At 38.6% G+C, this 15,051-nt stretch overlaps 1 protein-coding gene across 1 annotated transcript in view; it reads right to left on the bottom strand.

Moving 5' to 3' along the window:
• The window catches only part of LOC128664316 (collagen alpha-1(VII) chain-like), a 913,939-nt gene that overhangs the window by 261,371 nt on the left and 637,517 nt on the right, over positions 1-15,051 (bottom strand). The window contains exons 85-87 of the mRNA XM_053719156.1: positions 11,478-11,534; positions 5,928-5,999; positions 11-82 (exon numbers count right to left, since the gene is read on the bottom strand). Coding sequence (XP_053575131.1) covers positions 11-82; positions 5,928-5,999; positions 11,478-11,534 — 201 coding nt within the window. The remainder of the gene's footprint in view (positions 1-10; positions 83-5,927; positions 6,000-11,477; positions 11,535-15,051) is intronic.

The following is a 15,051-nucleotide window of genomic DNA, read 5'->3' on the forward strand; positions in this document are numbered from 1 at the left end:
TTCTACTGACCTTCTGTCCCACGGGTCCTCGAGCACCAAATAATCCCATCGATCCCTTAGAACCAGCTTCACCTTTCACACCCTGGATAAAACCATAGATAAAACAAAGATGGATGTTATGCAAATTAAACATTACTGATAATAATTGGAAGAATGAGTGAATCTTCAGATTGGAGAAGTCATGAATAGTAATAAAAAAAAGAGTGCAAACGCTTATAAGTTCTTTTTTTCTTTTTAAAATGAGCAAGTGCAAAAATATTAAAAAAGATGGAATTGTCTAGAGGGAGTTAACATATTACACAGTCAAATGAAAACCTGAATCCCTTGAAGTTTTTTTATAACTTGAAATTAGTGAGTTTTAAATAATTTGGAAAGGTTTAAAATCTGGTAAATTCACAAAAAAGCGCAGCAAAACAGCTGGCTGATGAATAGGTGTTAAACACATAGGGCTCTATTTAACAAGCTCTGTATGGAGCTTGATGGCCCCTGTTTCTGGCGAGTCTTCAGGTTCGCCAGAAACAGCAGTTATGAAGCAGCGTTCACAAAGACCGCTGCTCCATAACCTGTCCGTCTGCTCTGAGCAGGCGGACAGACATCACCGGAAATCAACCTGATCGAGTACGATCGGGTTGAATGACACCCCCCTGCTGGCGGCCCATTGGCCGCGAGTCTGCAGGGGGCGGCGTTGCACCAGCAGCTCTTGTGAGTTGCTGGTGCAATGCTGAATACAGCGAGCGTATTGCTCGCCGTATTTAGCGATGTCTGTCGGACCTGATACGCACTGTCGGATCAGGTCCGACAGACATTGATAACTAGAGGCCATAGGCCTCTATTTATCAAAGGTCTTGCGGACATCAGGTCCGCAAGACCTTGCTAAATGCGGAGAGCAATACGCTCTCTGTATTTAACATTGCACCAGCAGCTCACAAGAGCTGCTGGTGTAATATCGCCCCCCGCTGACTTGCGGCCAATCGGCTGCCAGCAGGGAGGTGTCAATCAACCCGATCGTATTCAATCGGGTTGATTTCCGGTGATTCCTGTCCGCCTGCTCAGAGCAGGCGGACAGGGTTATGGAGCAGCGTTCTTTAGACCGCTGCTTCATAACTTGTGTTTCTGGCGAGTCTGAAGACTCGCCAGAAACACGGCCCTTCAAGCTCCGTACGGAGCTTGATAAATATGAGCCATAGAGCCAGCTACAAGTGGAGTGCAGAGTTCATTATCTTGCACTTGGTCCCACTTTATGACTATCACAAGTGGATAACATGGCAAATATTTTATTTAGTGCATCCTATACTTCTCATGGACGGCGCAGGGAGCGATATTAATGGATTAAGTGATGAGTTAAAGGGACACTAAACCCAATTTTTTTCTTTCATGATTCAGATAGAGTAGCAATTTTAAGCAACTTTCTAATTTACTCCTATTATCAATTTTTCTTCGTTCTCTTGGTATCTTTATTTGAAAAAGCAAGAATGTAAGATTACATTTACCACCAATCAGCAAGCATTACCCAAGTTCTGAATAAAAAATAAGCCAGCTCCTAACCTTATATTTATGCTTTTTAAATAAAGATAGCAAGAGAATGAAGAAAAATTGATAATAGGAGTAAATTAGAAAGTTGCTTAAAATTGCATGCTCCGGGGCCGATTTATCATGCATACGCTGTCAGCATTTAACATTGCACAAGTATCTCTGGTGAAATGCTTGTGCAATGCCACCCCTGCACATTCGCGACCAATTGCCCGCTAGCAGGGGGTGTCAATCATCCCAATCGTCCGACCACCTCAGAGGTGGCAGATGAGTTAAGGAGCAGCGGTCTTACCTAGTCTTGAGAAAGGCCCTTTTTTGAGGGCAGAAACGCGTTGACATATTGGTAAGCATTACTTTAATCTTTACTTCATTCTCATATTGGATACACTATGTTGTGAATTTCTTTTTTTACAGGGACACTTTTTAGGATACCATAGGAGCAGCTGACAGGTGCTAGGATCCAATCAGCTACTTCAGCAACCACACTCAGGAATTTGGATCTGTTAAAGTAACTAACATTGGAAGGAATCAATTTCCTCACTTTCACCTTGCTTTTCATCACCCATTTTTTCCATTTTTTAGTTTTGATTGACTTATTTTTGTTCTTCACTAACATTTGTTGATCAACTTTTTGAACACTTTTTTGGATTATATTTTATATTTTATTTTTTATGTTATTGCATATTGTGTATTTTATTTTTTATGTTATTGCATATTGTGTATTTTATTTAATTATATCTTAACCTCACTGGATTAAGTAGCTAGCATTTTTATATCCATTTGCACTCACTCACTATTTGATCGTATCTATACAATTATTTTGCTACCCCCCCCTTTTTTTGCACTGCAGTGCATTTTTCTATTTTTTGGAACACTATTTTGGAACACTAATTTTGAACACTATTGTTTGTATTATTGTTTATTAGTTTTTTGCTTGATGCACTTGCTACAGTTGTACTTAGGCTAATTCTGTTTTATTAGTATACACTCTTATTCTGGTGTACCACTCACACTGATCACCTGTTATTACCTCTGTTTTTATTGTAATTATCAGCTTTGGCCCTTTGAGCCGCTTCTGTAAGATATTCCTGTATTTGTAATTTTATTTATATGTGCTTTTTACATTTTTTATATATAGTCTTTTATTACTGATGCTTTTTAACATGGTTCATTAAATAATCTTCTTTTATCTCTCTGTGAGTATATTTATCCCTTGGCCTCTTGTTGGCGCTGTATTCACTTCTTACTACTTGTGCATTTTTTTTGGAGGTTGGTTAGGATCTCTGTTTGGATACAGCTTGGGGATTACCTTAGCGCTTGTACACACACCCTTTTTCAGCATTTAACATTGCACAAGTATCTCTGGTGAAATGCTTGTGCAATGCCACCCCTGCACATTCGCGACCAATTGCCCGCTAGCAGGGGGTGTCAATCATCCCAATCGTCCGACCACCTCAGAGGTGGCAGATGAGTTAAGGAGCAGCGGTCTTAAGACCGCTGCTAGGAGAACCTGAAACTACAGGGGTAATGGGTTTAATATCCCTTTAAGACCTGCAATCAGGAGCAACACAAACTACTACAGAAAATGAAGTAAACTGTTATCACTTGATAGTTTGCATAACAAAACTCATGTAAAGTATAGTCTGTGTGTAGGTAACATTAACTATTCTCATATATACACTTTTTAATAAAAGAAAAATCATCTTAATATTGATAGTTATATATGTATATAATTATATACATACGGTATATACAGTATAGGGCTGGATTTAACAAGCTGCCGGAAAACGGAAGTTAAGAAGTAGCGGTCGTAAGAAGACTGTTGCTCCTTAACTTCTCTGCCAGATTTTAGGTGGCGGACTGCAATAATCCCGATACGATCTGGATGATTGACACCCCCTGCTAGAGGCCGATTGGCTGTGAGTGTACAGGGGGCAGTGTTGCACCAGCAGTTCACAAGAAATGCTTATGCAATGTTAAATGCCGACAGTGTATGTTGTCGGCATTTAACGATGCCGGGCGGACTTGATACGCTACAGCACTTGATAAATTGGCCCCATAGTATATGTCTAACTATTTGTATGTGTGTATGTACATACATAAAAAATACACATATACACATGTATACACGCATATAGACATATATATATATACACACTTGGCGGCCCATTTATCAAGCTCCGGATGAAGCTTGAGGGCCCATGTTTCTGGCGAGCCTGCAGGCTCGCCAGAAACACCAGTTATGAAGCAGCGGTCTGAAGACCGCTGCTCCATAACCTGTCCGCCTACTCTGAGCAGGCAGACAGACATCGCTGCAATTCAACCCAATTGAGTACGATCAGTTTGATTGACACCCCCCTACTGGCGGCTGATTGGCCACTAATCTGCAGGGGGCAGCGTTGCACCAGCAGCTCACAAGAGCTGCTGATGCAATGCTGAATACAGAGAGCGCATTGGTCTCCGCATTCAGCGAGGTCTGGCGGACCTGATCCGCACTGTCAGATCAGGTCCCCCAGACCTTTGATAAATATCCCCCTTGAGCCCTTCCCTTACTTTGAAACATGCAATATCATTTTTATTCATTTTTAATATGTTTTAATATGGTTTGAATAGAAATATTTGAAATTTGGTTTTAAATAGAAGCATTTTTCCATATACTTCCATTAGATCAAATGCTACAATTAAGTTCTTACTGTTTCAGTGGCATACTCACATATGCTGCAAGCACTTTCTGTATTACGTCAGTGAAGATATAATTTGTGTCATAGAAGCCACTGCTGACCCTCTGAGAAGGTTTAGTGAATACTGGTGCACAGGGCACTTACAGCATATCTACATATGCCACCGAAAAACAGTAACAACTTTTACCAGAAGTATTTTTTCTAATGAAAATAGATTTAGAGATTTATTTTTAAAATTGAAATGCACCTTTGCACATTTCATTTTGACCTTTCCCTGCCTTTAAATAAACACATTGGCCCCTATTTAAGAAAGTCTGGCGGACCTGATCCGACAGTGCGGATCAGGTCCGCCAGACCTTGCTGAATACGGCGAGCAATACGCTCGCCGTATTCAGCATTGCACCAGCAGCTCACAAGAGCTGCTGGTGCAATGCCGCCCCCTGCAGACTCGCGGCCAATCAGCCGCCAGCAGGGGGGTGTCAATCAACTCGATCGTACTCGATCGGGTTGATTTCTGGTGATGTCTGTCCGCCTGCTCAGAGCAGGTGGTCAGGTTATGGAACAGAGGTCTTTGTGACCGCTGCTTCATAACTGCTCGCCAGAAACACGGGACATCAAATCCATTCGGAGTTTGATAGATAAGCCCCACTGGCTCATTCTCAATTGAGGTGTTTAGTTTATTTGGTTATGCGTTGCATAAGTATTTTCAGACTTTTTCCAAAATGAACTTTTCAAAGGAACAATGTGTCACCAATATCTATATAATCATGTGTCCACATGTTTTATTTTTCTCATAAAGGGCTAGATTACGAGTGGAGCGGTAGTTTTATGCTCTCCTTATCTACGCTAGAAGTAAGCTTTTGTGCACGTAGGGTAACGCGCATGTTACAAGTTGAAAGTAAATAGTTCTTGCACAAGCGCTAACCTGACGCACAAAAAGCTGAACTGAAAATATAGAGACTGCATTAACGTATTCCCCCATAGACTCCAAAGGAGAGCGAAAAGTGGAAAAAATACTAAAACCCACTAAGTGGCGCAAACCCAGTTGTGTTTTTTAAAGTACGCTAATCCGACATAAAATTTCGCATTCCAATGTTCTTCACATGGAAGAATATGTTCTATTTATTCATAAATACATATTTCCACATATATCTGATTTTTTTTTTTAGAAATATATATACCGTATTTATGTGTGTATATATATATATAGAGAGAGAGAGAGAGAGAGAGAGAGAGAGAGAGAGAGAGGAATATCTATAAATACATAGAACATATTTCCCTATGTGAAGAACATTGAAATGTGAAATATTTACAGTAAATAAACAGTTTAGACCTTTATTAAATATGAATATTGCATAAATATGCTTTTTTATCTTTTCAGCTACTTGACTGTAAAGGGCTCCAATGTGTTTTGTGCAACTTTTTAGTCAAGAGTAACGGTTAGCCAGAGCTCCGGAGTCGATCTAACGTGACGCACATTAAATTCAATTGCTCTTAAGCAAACGCATTTACTTTGAACCTGTAATACGCGCTCTATAAAGAGCCGCGATAAACCCCTTTTGGCTTGTGTGCAATTTAATCTAGTCCAATGTGCTACAAGTTGAGATTAATTATTAAAAAAAAAAATGATAAAAATAAAATTGTATCTCAGTTTGAATAGGTGCGAAAGATGCGGTTGTGTTGAGCACTTTCTATAACTGGGGTATGTGACGCTACCTTTTCCCCTGCTGGCCCATCTTCTCCTTTCTCTCCTTTGTCACCATCAAAGCCTGGATGGCCTCTGTCACCCTGCGGAAATAATACACTCAGTCACTTCTCAGAAAAGGATATAAAGTCTTGTTAATGTTCTACATTTTATCTATAGCTATCCTGCAGAAGCAAACCACTAATTCTGTATTAAAGGGACGGTAAAGTTAAACTCTAATTTTCATGATTCAAATATTGCATACATTTCCAACAACTTTATATTTTACTTCCATTGCTTTGTTATTTTCCTTTTCTGATAAGCATACTTAGGTAGGCTCAGAAGCAGCAATGCAGTACTGGGACTGGTGATGATGCAGTACTGGGACTGGTGATTGGTTGCTGTAATTAAATGCTTCTTCTCATTGGATCACCAAATTTGTTCAGTTACCTTCCATTGCTGCTCTTTCAACAAAGGATACCAAGAGAATAATGCACATTTGCTAATAGAAGTAAATTGGAAAGCTGCTAGAAATTGTATGCTCTGTCATGAAAGAAGATTTTTGGGTTTTATGTCCACTTAACTGATAGAGCAGAGTGGTAATCGTATGAGCCCACGCACTAAATAAGAGAACAATATTTTTTATTAATAAACCAACACGATGATACAAAAACATGCTAAGCTTTCCGGACACTGTGGCCCCTTCTTTAGAAAATATGGCTCAGGCAGACTTACATTAAGATGAACTGGATTAAGCAAACTAGACTGAGAACCTGCTAAAATAACATGTATACTGCTAGCTTGTACTACTGTATATTTTACTAACATCACCAATTAGCAGGTACCGTAACACACACAGACAAACAAGGAAACGTACATACGGCTAGCTTTTACTACTGTATATTGTACTAACATCACCAATCAGCAGGTACCGTAACACACACAGACAAACAAGAGAACATACATACGGCTAGCTTGTACTACTGTATATTGTACTAACATCACCAATCAGCAGGTACAGTAACACACACACAGACAAACAAGAGAACATACATACTGCTAGCTTGTACTAGTGTATATTGTACTAACATCACCAATCAGCAGGTACCGTAATACACACAGACAAACAAGAGAACATACATACGGCTAGCTTGTACTACTGTATATTGTACTAACATCACCAATCAGCAGGTACCGTAACACACACAGACAAACAAGAGAACATACATACGGCTAGCTTGTACTACTGTATATTGTACTAACATCACCAATTAGCAGGTACCGTAACACACACAGACAAACAAGAGAACATACATACTGCTAGCTTGTACTACTGTATATTGTACTAACATAACCAATCAGCAGGTACAGTAACACACACAGACAAACAAGAGAACATACATACTGCTAGCTTGTACTACTGTATATTGTACTAACATCACCAATCAGCAGGTACTGTAACACACACAGACAAACAAGAGAACATAAATACGGCTAGCTTGTACTACTGTATATTGTACTAACATCACCAAATAGCAGGTACCGTAACACACACAGACAAACAAGAGAACATACATACGGCTAGCTTGTACTACTGTATATTGTACTAATATCACCAATCAGCAGGTACCGTAACACACACAGACAAACAAGAGAACATACATACGGCTAACTTGTACTACTGTATATTGTACTAACATCACCAATTAGCAGGTACCGTAACACACACAGACAAACAAGAAAACATACATACTGCTAGCTTGTACTACTGTATATTGTACTAACATCACCAATCAGCAGGTACAGTAACACACACAGACAAACAAGAGAACATACATACTGCTAGCTTGTACTAGTGTATATTGTACTAACATCACCAATCAGCAGGTACCGTAATACACACAGACAAACAAGAGAACATACATACGGCTAGCTTGTACTACTGTATATTGTACTAACATCACCAATTAGCAGGTACCGTAACACACACAGACAAACAAGAGAACATACATACTGCTAGCTTGTACTACTATATATTGTACTAACATCACCAATCAGCAGGTACCGTAACACACACAGACAAACAAGAGAACATACATACGGCTAACTTGTACTACTTTATATTTTACTAACATCACCAATTAGCAGGTACCGTAACACACACAGACAAACAAGAGAACATACATACGGCTAGCTTGTACTACTGTATATTTTACTAACATCACCAATCAGCAGGTACCGTAACACACACAGACAAACAAGAGAACATACATACGGCTAGCTTGTACTACTGTATATTGTACTAACATCACCAATTAGCAGGTACCGTAACACACACAGACAAACAAGAGAACGTACATACGGCTAACTTGTACTACTGTATATTGTACTAACATCACCAATCAGCAGGTACTGTAACACACACAGACAAACAAGAGAACGTACATACGGATAGCTTTTACTACTGTATATTGTACTAACATCACCAATTAGCAGGTACCGTAACACACACAGACAAACAAGAGAACATACATACGGCTAGCTTGTACTACTGTATATTGTACTAACATCACCAATTAGCAGGTACCGTAACACACACAGACAAACAAGAGAACATACATACTGCTAGCTTGTACTACTGTATATTGTACTAACATCACCAATCAGCAGGTACCGTAACACACACAGACAAACAAGAGAACGTACATACGGATAGCTTTTACTACTGTATATTGTACTAACATCACCAATCAGCAGGTACCGTAACACACACAGACAAACAAGAGAACATACATACGGCTAGCTTGTACTACTGTATATTGTACTAACATCACCAATCAGCAGGTACTGTAACACACACAGACAAACAAGAGAACATACATACGGCTAGCTTGTACTACTGTATATTGTACTAACATCACCAATCAGCAGGTACCGTAACACACACAGACAAACAAGAGAACGTACATACGGATAGCTTTTACTACTGTATATTGTACTAACATCACCAATCAGCAGGTACCGTAACACACACAGACAAACAAGAGAACATACATACGGCTAGCTTGTACTACTGTATATTGTGCTAACATCACCAATCAGCAGGTACAGTAACACAAACAGACAAACAAGAGAACATGTATACGGCTAGCTTGTACTACTGTATATTGTACTAACATCACCAATCAGCAGGTACTGTAACACACACAGACAAACAAGAGAACATACATACGGCTAGCTTGTACTACTGTATATTGTACTAACATCACCAATCAGCAGGTACCGTAACACACACAGACAAACAAGAGAACATACATACGGCTAACTTGTTCTACTGTATATTGTACTAACATCACCAATTAGCAGGTACCGTAACACACACAGACAAACAAGAAAACATACATACGGCTAGCTTGTACTACTGTATATTGTACTAACATCACCAATCAGCAGGTACCGTAATACACACAGACAAACAAGAGAACATACATACGGCTAGCTTGTATTACTGTATATTGTACTAACATCACCAATCAGCAGGTACCGTAACACACACAGACAAACAAGAGAACATACATACGGCTAACTTGTACTACTATATATTGTACTAACATCATCAATCAGCTAGTACCGTAACACACACAGACAAACAAGAGAACATACATACGGCTAGCTTGTACTACTGTATATTGTACTAACATCACCAATCAGCAGGTACAGTAACACACACAGACAAACAAGAGAACATACATACGGCTAACTTGTACTACTTTATATTGTACTAACATCACCAATCAGCAGGTACCGTAACACACACAGACAAACAAGAGAACATACATACGGCTAGCTTGTACTACTGTATATTGTACTAACATCACCAATCAGCAGGTACCGTAACACACACAGACAAACAAGAGAACATACATACGGCTAACTTGTACTACTGTATATTGTACTAACATCACCAATCAGCAGGTACAGTAACACAAACAGACAAACAAGAGAACATACATACGGCTAGCTTGTACTACTGTATATTGTACTAACATCACCAATCAGCAGGTACCGTAACACACACAGACAAACAAGAGAACATACATACGGCTAACTTGTACTACTGTATATTGTACTAACATCACCAATCAGCAGGTACCGTAATACACACAGACAAACATGAGAACATACATACTGCTAGCTTGTACTACTGTATATTGTACTAACATCACCAATCAGCAGGTACCGTAACACACACAGACAAACAAGAGAACATACATACGGCTAACTTGTACTACTGTATATTGTACTAACATCACCAATCAGCAGGTACCGTAATACACACAGACAAACAAGAGAACATACATACTGCTAGCTTGTACTACTGTATATTGTACTAACATCACCAATCAGCAGGTACCGTAACACACACAGACAAACAAGAGAACGTACATACGGCTAGCTTGTACTACTGTATATTGTACTAACATCACCAATCAGCAGGTACTGTAACACACACAGACAAACAAGAGAACATACATACGGCTAGCTTGTACTACTGTATATTGTGCTAACATCACCAATCAGCAGGTACAGTAACACAAACAGGCAAACAAGAGAACATGTATACGGCTAGCTTGTACTACTGTATATTGTACTAACATCACCAATCAGCAGGTACTGTAACACACACAGACAAACAAGAGAACATGTATATGGCTAGCTTGTACTACTGTATATTGTGCTAACATCACCAATCAGCAGGTACAGTAACACAAACAGGCAAACAAGAGAACATGTATACGGCTAGCTTGTACTACTGTATATTGTACTAACATCACCAATCAGCACACACCTTTATATACACACACACACACACACACCTTTATACACACACACCTTTATACACACACACACACACACACACACACACACACACACACACACACCTTTATACACACACACACCTTTATACACACACACCTTTATACACACACACACAACTTTATACACACACACACCTTTATATACACACACACACCTTTATATACACACACACCTTTATATACACACACACCTTTATACACACACACACACACCTTTATATACACACACACCTTTTTACACACACACACACACACCTTTATATACACACACACCTTTTTACACACACACACACACACCTTTATACACACACACACACACACACACCTTTATACACACACACACCATTATACACACACACACACCTTTATACACACACACACACACCTTTATATACACACACACCTTTTTACACACACACACACACACCTTTATACACACACACACACACACACACCTTTATACACACACACACCATTATACACACACACACACACACATTTATACACACACACACCTTTATACACACACACACACCTTTATACACTAAACTAGCAAGCTAGAAGTCAATATCCCATGGGATCATTGTTTACTGAATGACCAAACACAAGTACAGGTTAAATCCAGTACTGATTGAGTTCCTTAAGATTGTGTTGCATTAGACTATATATTGAGAGTATCTAAGAACAACAAATGCTACTTACAGGATCTCCTTTGCTTCCTTTATATCCTTGAGATCCAAACAATGTCATGGGATCACCCTGCGAAAGAGAGACATCAAACAACAAATGACTATCCAGCCTGGTATAAGGGCTATGACTACATAGGCTTAGAAAACCCATGAAACCCACATTTGTTTCTTTCATGATTCAGATAGAGCTGTGATTTTAAACAACTTTCTAATTTACTTCTGTTATCAATTTGTCTTTGTTCTTTTGGCTATCTTTTATTGAAAAGCAAGGATGTAAGCTTAAGAGCCGGCTTATTTCTGGAGCACTATATGGCAGCAGTTTTGAACTAATGTTATCCATTTGCAAGAGCACTATTTCCTGCCATGTACTGCTCAAGATGCCTACCTAGGTATCTCCATAACAAAGAAGGAAGCACATTTGATACCAGAAGTCAATTGAAAACTTTTTTCTAAATGCTGTGCTTTGTCTGAATCATGAAAGAACATTTTTGGGATTCATATTCCTTTAATTTTATACTTTGAGGAAGCAATCTGTTACAATGTATATCAGATCGTTTCTCTTTTTAGTAAAGCTTTGTTCAATGTGTGAAATGAATTTTCTTTTATGATTTGGATAGAGCATTAACTTTTAAACAACTTTCCAAATGACTTCTTTTATCAAATTTCCTTCATTCTCTTTTTATCCTTTGCTGAAGGAATGGCATTGCACTACTGGCAGCCAATTACAAAGCAGGCACCAATAAGCAGCTAGCTCCTACTTGTTTTTTTTAACAAAGGATACCAAGAAAATGAAGCACATATGAAAATGGAAGCGAATTTAAAAAACTTAAAATGACCTGGTTTATCTGAAGTATACAAGTTTAATGTTGACTTTTCTATCCTTTTAAGTTCATGAAGTGTGCAAATAAAATGGCACAGAAGTCAAAAGTAAACTTTTATGATGCAAATAAAGATATAACATGGAATTAAAAAAGACCCTGTAATTTGTAATATTAACCATTTTTTTCTTTGCATCCTTAACTGACACTTAAAGGGACATTAAACACTTTGAGAGAGTAAAATAAAATGATAAATTGTATATGTAAACAAAGCTCTGCAATATACTTTCATTATTTATTTTGTCCCCTTTTCCTGTAATTGCATTATGAAATTGTGAGCTTTTTAGTTTCTGTTAGAAACAGAAGTGCAGCAAACTGTTATATTCCTCACAGCCATTGGCTGCACACTCTAGTGACCTATTTATAACTGTCTCTAATTGGCCACAGCAGAGAAGGTAACCTAAGTTACAACATGGCAGCTCCCATTGTTTTATAGACACTATGGGGCCTATTTAACAAAGGTTTGTCTGACCTGATCCGACAGTGCGGATCAGGTCCGCCAGACCTCGCTGAATGCAGAGAGCAATACGCTCTCCGTATTCAGCATTGCACCAGCAGCTCTTGTGAGCTGCTGGTGCAACGCCGCCCCCTGCAGATTTGCGGCCAATCGGCCGCCAGCAGGTGTCAATCAACCCGATCATACTCGATCGGGTTGAATTGCGGCAATGTCTGTCCGCCTGTTATGGAGCAGCGGTCTTTAGACCACTTCTTCATAACTGGTTCTTCATAACTGGCCCATTATTACCCATTCCCGTGTTTTTGTATAACTATACTTATTATATAAATATACATTTTACATCTGTGATTACCTTGAATCTAAGCCTCTGCAGACTGCCCCTTATCTCAGTGCTATTTACAAATTTGCATTTTAGCCAATCAGTGCTGGTTCCTGAATAACTCTACAGGAATGAGCAAAATGTTGTTTATATGACACACATGAACTAGCACTGTCTGGCTGTGAAAAGCTGATAAAATGCACTGAGATAAGAGGTGGCCTGAAGGGACTTAGAAACAGACAGATATTTAGAGGCTTAAATGTTATAAAGTATATTAATATAACAATGTTGGTTGTGCAAAGCTTGGGAGTGGATAGTAATGGCATTATTTATCTTTTTAAACAAAACAAAATGAAGTAGACTGTCCCTTAAATTACTTTACATGAAACTCAGGCGTATCCACTTAATACTCTGCAATAGCAGTGTTTGCCACGATGTGTATCACATTGTTATGTTTATAGTGCGCAAGACGTGCACAATCATGGTCTGTTCTCATAAGAAAGAGCTGCATTTCAACAAAGGAGACTGAGGGAAATAGATATAGTTGATAACAGATGTATGTTGCTGTTGGATTTATATTGTTGTGATAATAAAATATCATTCAGCCATCAAGCATTTATTTTTCCCTTTTTAATGGTTAAACTGTAAAATGTAAATTACAATCACAAAAATGCAAGTATTAAATGAAAAGAAATATTTGCTAATGTTGCAGTGGTATTATCTCCGGTTTCTTATAGATTAGCTGTACGAGATATCACGTATATGGATATTGCATACATATGTACTGTATATTTTCCTGAGACCCAATTCAAATGGTTTATACAATAATGATGAATACTCACACACATGTTAAAAAGGTTTTACGTTTATCACCTATCATGTTTTTTGCAACACGGTAAAGCGCAATGCAAACATATGGAAATTGTGTGTTACACGAAAGCTTTATCAGGATTTTACGAAGGAAATACCATTTAAAAGCTACCAAATATCAGCAACTATTTAAATGCAGAAAGTTTGATTTCATGTCCCTTTCAGCCTTTCCTTATACTTAATGTTGATTTTTATTCATGCAGCGTATATAATGTTCAAAGACTTAAAAGGGATACAAAACCCAAAATCTTTCTTTTATGATTTAAATAGTGCATACATTTTTATACAACTTTCCAATGTACTTCATTCTATTTGTGTCCTTTATTAAAAGAACAGCAATGCACTAATGGAAGTTAGCTGAACACATTGGTAAGCCAATTACAAGAGCCATATATGTGCAGTGACCAATCAGTAGCTAGCTCCCAGCTTCTGAGCCTACCTAGGTATGCTTTTCAACAAAGGATACACAGTGAACAAAGCAAATTAGATAAAAGAAGTAAATTGGAAATTTGTTTAAAATTGTATGCTCTATCTGACTCATAATAGAAGAAAAAACAATTGTGTTTCATGTCCCATTAACTGCAATAATGATCAAGCATTCTGTTGAGACCACTATTGCTACTGTGATGGTAACCTTACCAGTTATCACTGGTATCCAAGTTTGAAAGAGGGGCCCATACAGGAGTTTGATGGTTTTAATAGAAACTGGACAGGTAGGGTTGCCACATGTATGGGAATGACCCAGACAGTCCAGGTATCCATTTGTGTGTGCAGGTTTGAGTGAGAGAGGATGTGTCTTTGTGCTTGTCAGTGTATTTGTGTGTGTGAAAGAGTGAGTGTCTTTGTGTGTGTGTGTGTGTGTGTGAGTGTGTGTGAAGGATAGTGTGTTTGAGAGAATGTGTGAGAGAGTGTGTGTGTGTGAGAGTGCGTGAGTCTTTGTATGTATGTAAAGGAGAATGTTTGTAAGAGCGTATGTGCTAGTGTGTGTGGCTGAGAGAGCGTAAGTTTTTGTGTGTGAGAGAGAGTTTGTGTGAGAGAGTATGTGTGTTAGTGTGTGAGAGTA

The sequence above is a fragment of the Bombina bombina genome, chromosome 6, assembly GCF_027579735.1.
Source record: "Bombina bombina isolate aBomBom1 chromosome 6, aBomBom1.pri, whole genome shotgun sequence".
Classification (NCBI taxonomy): Eukaryota; Metazoa; Chordata; class Amphibia; order Anura; family Bombinatoridae; genus Bombina; species Bombina bombina.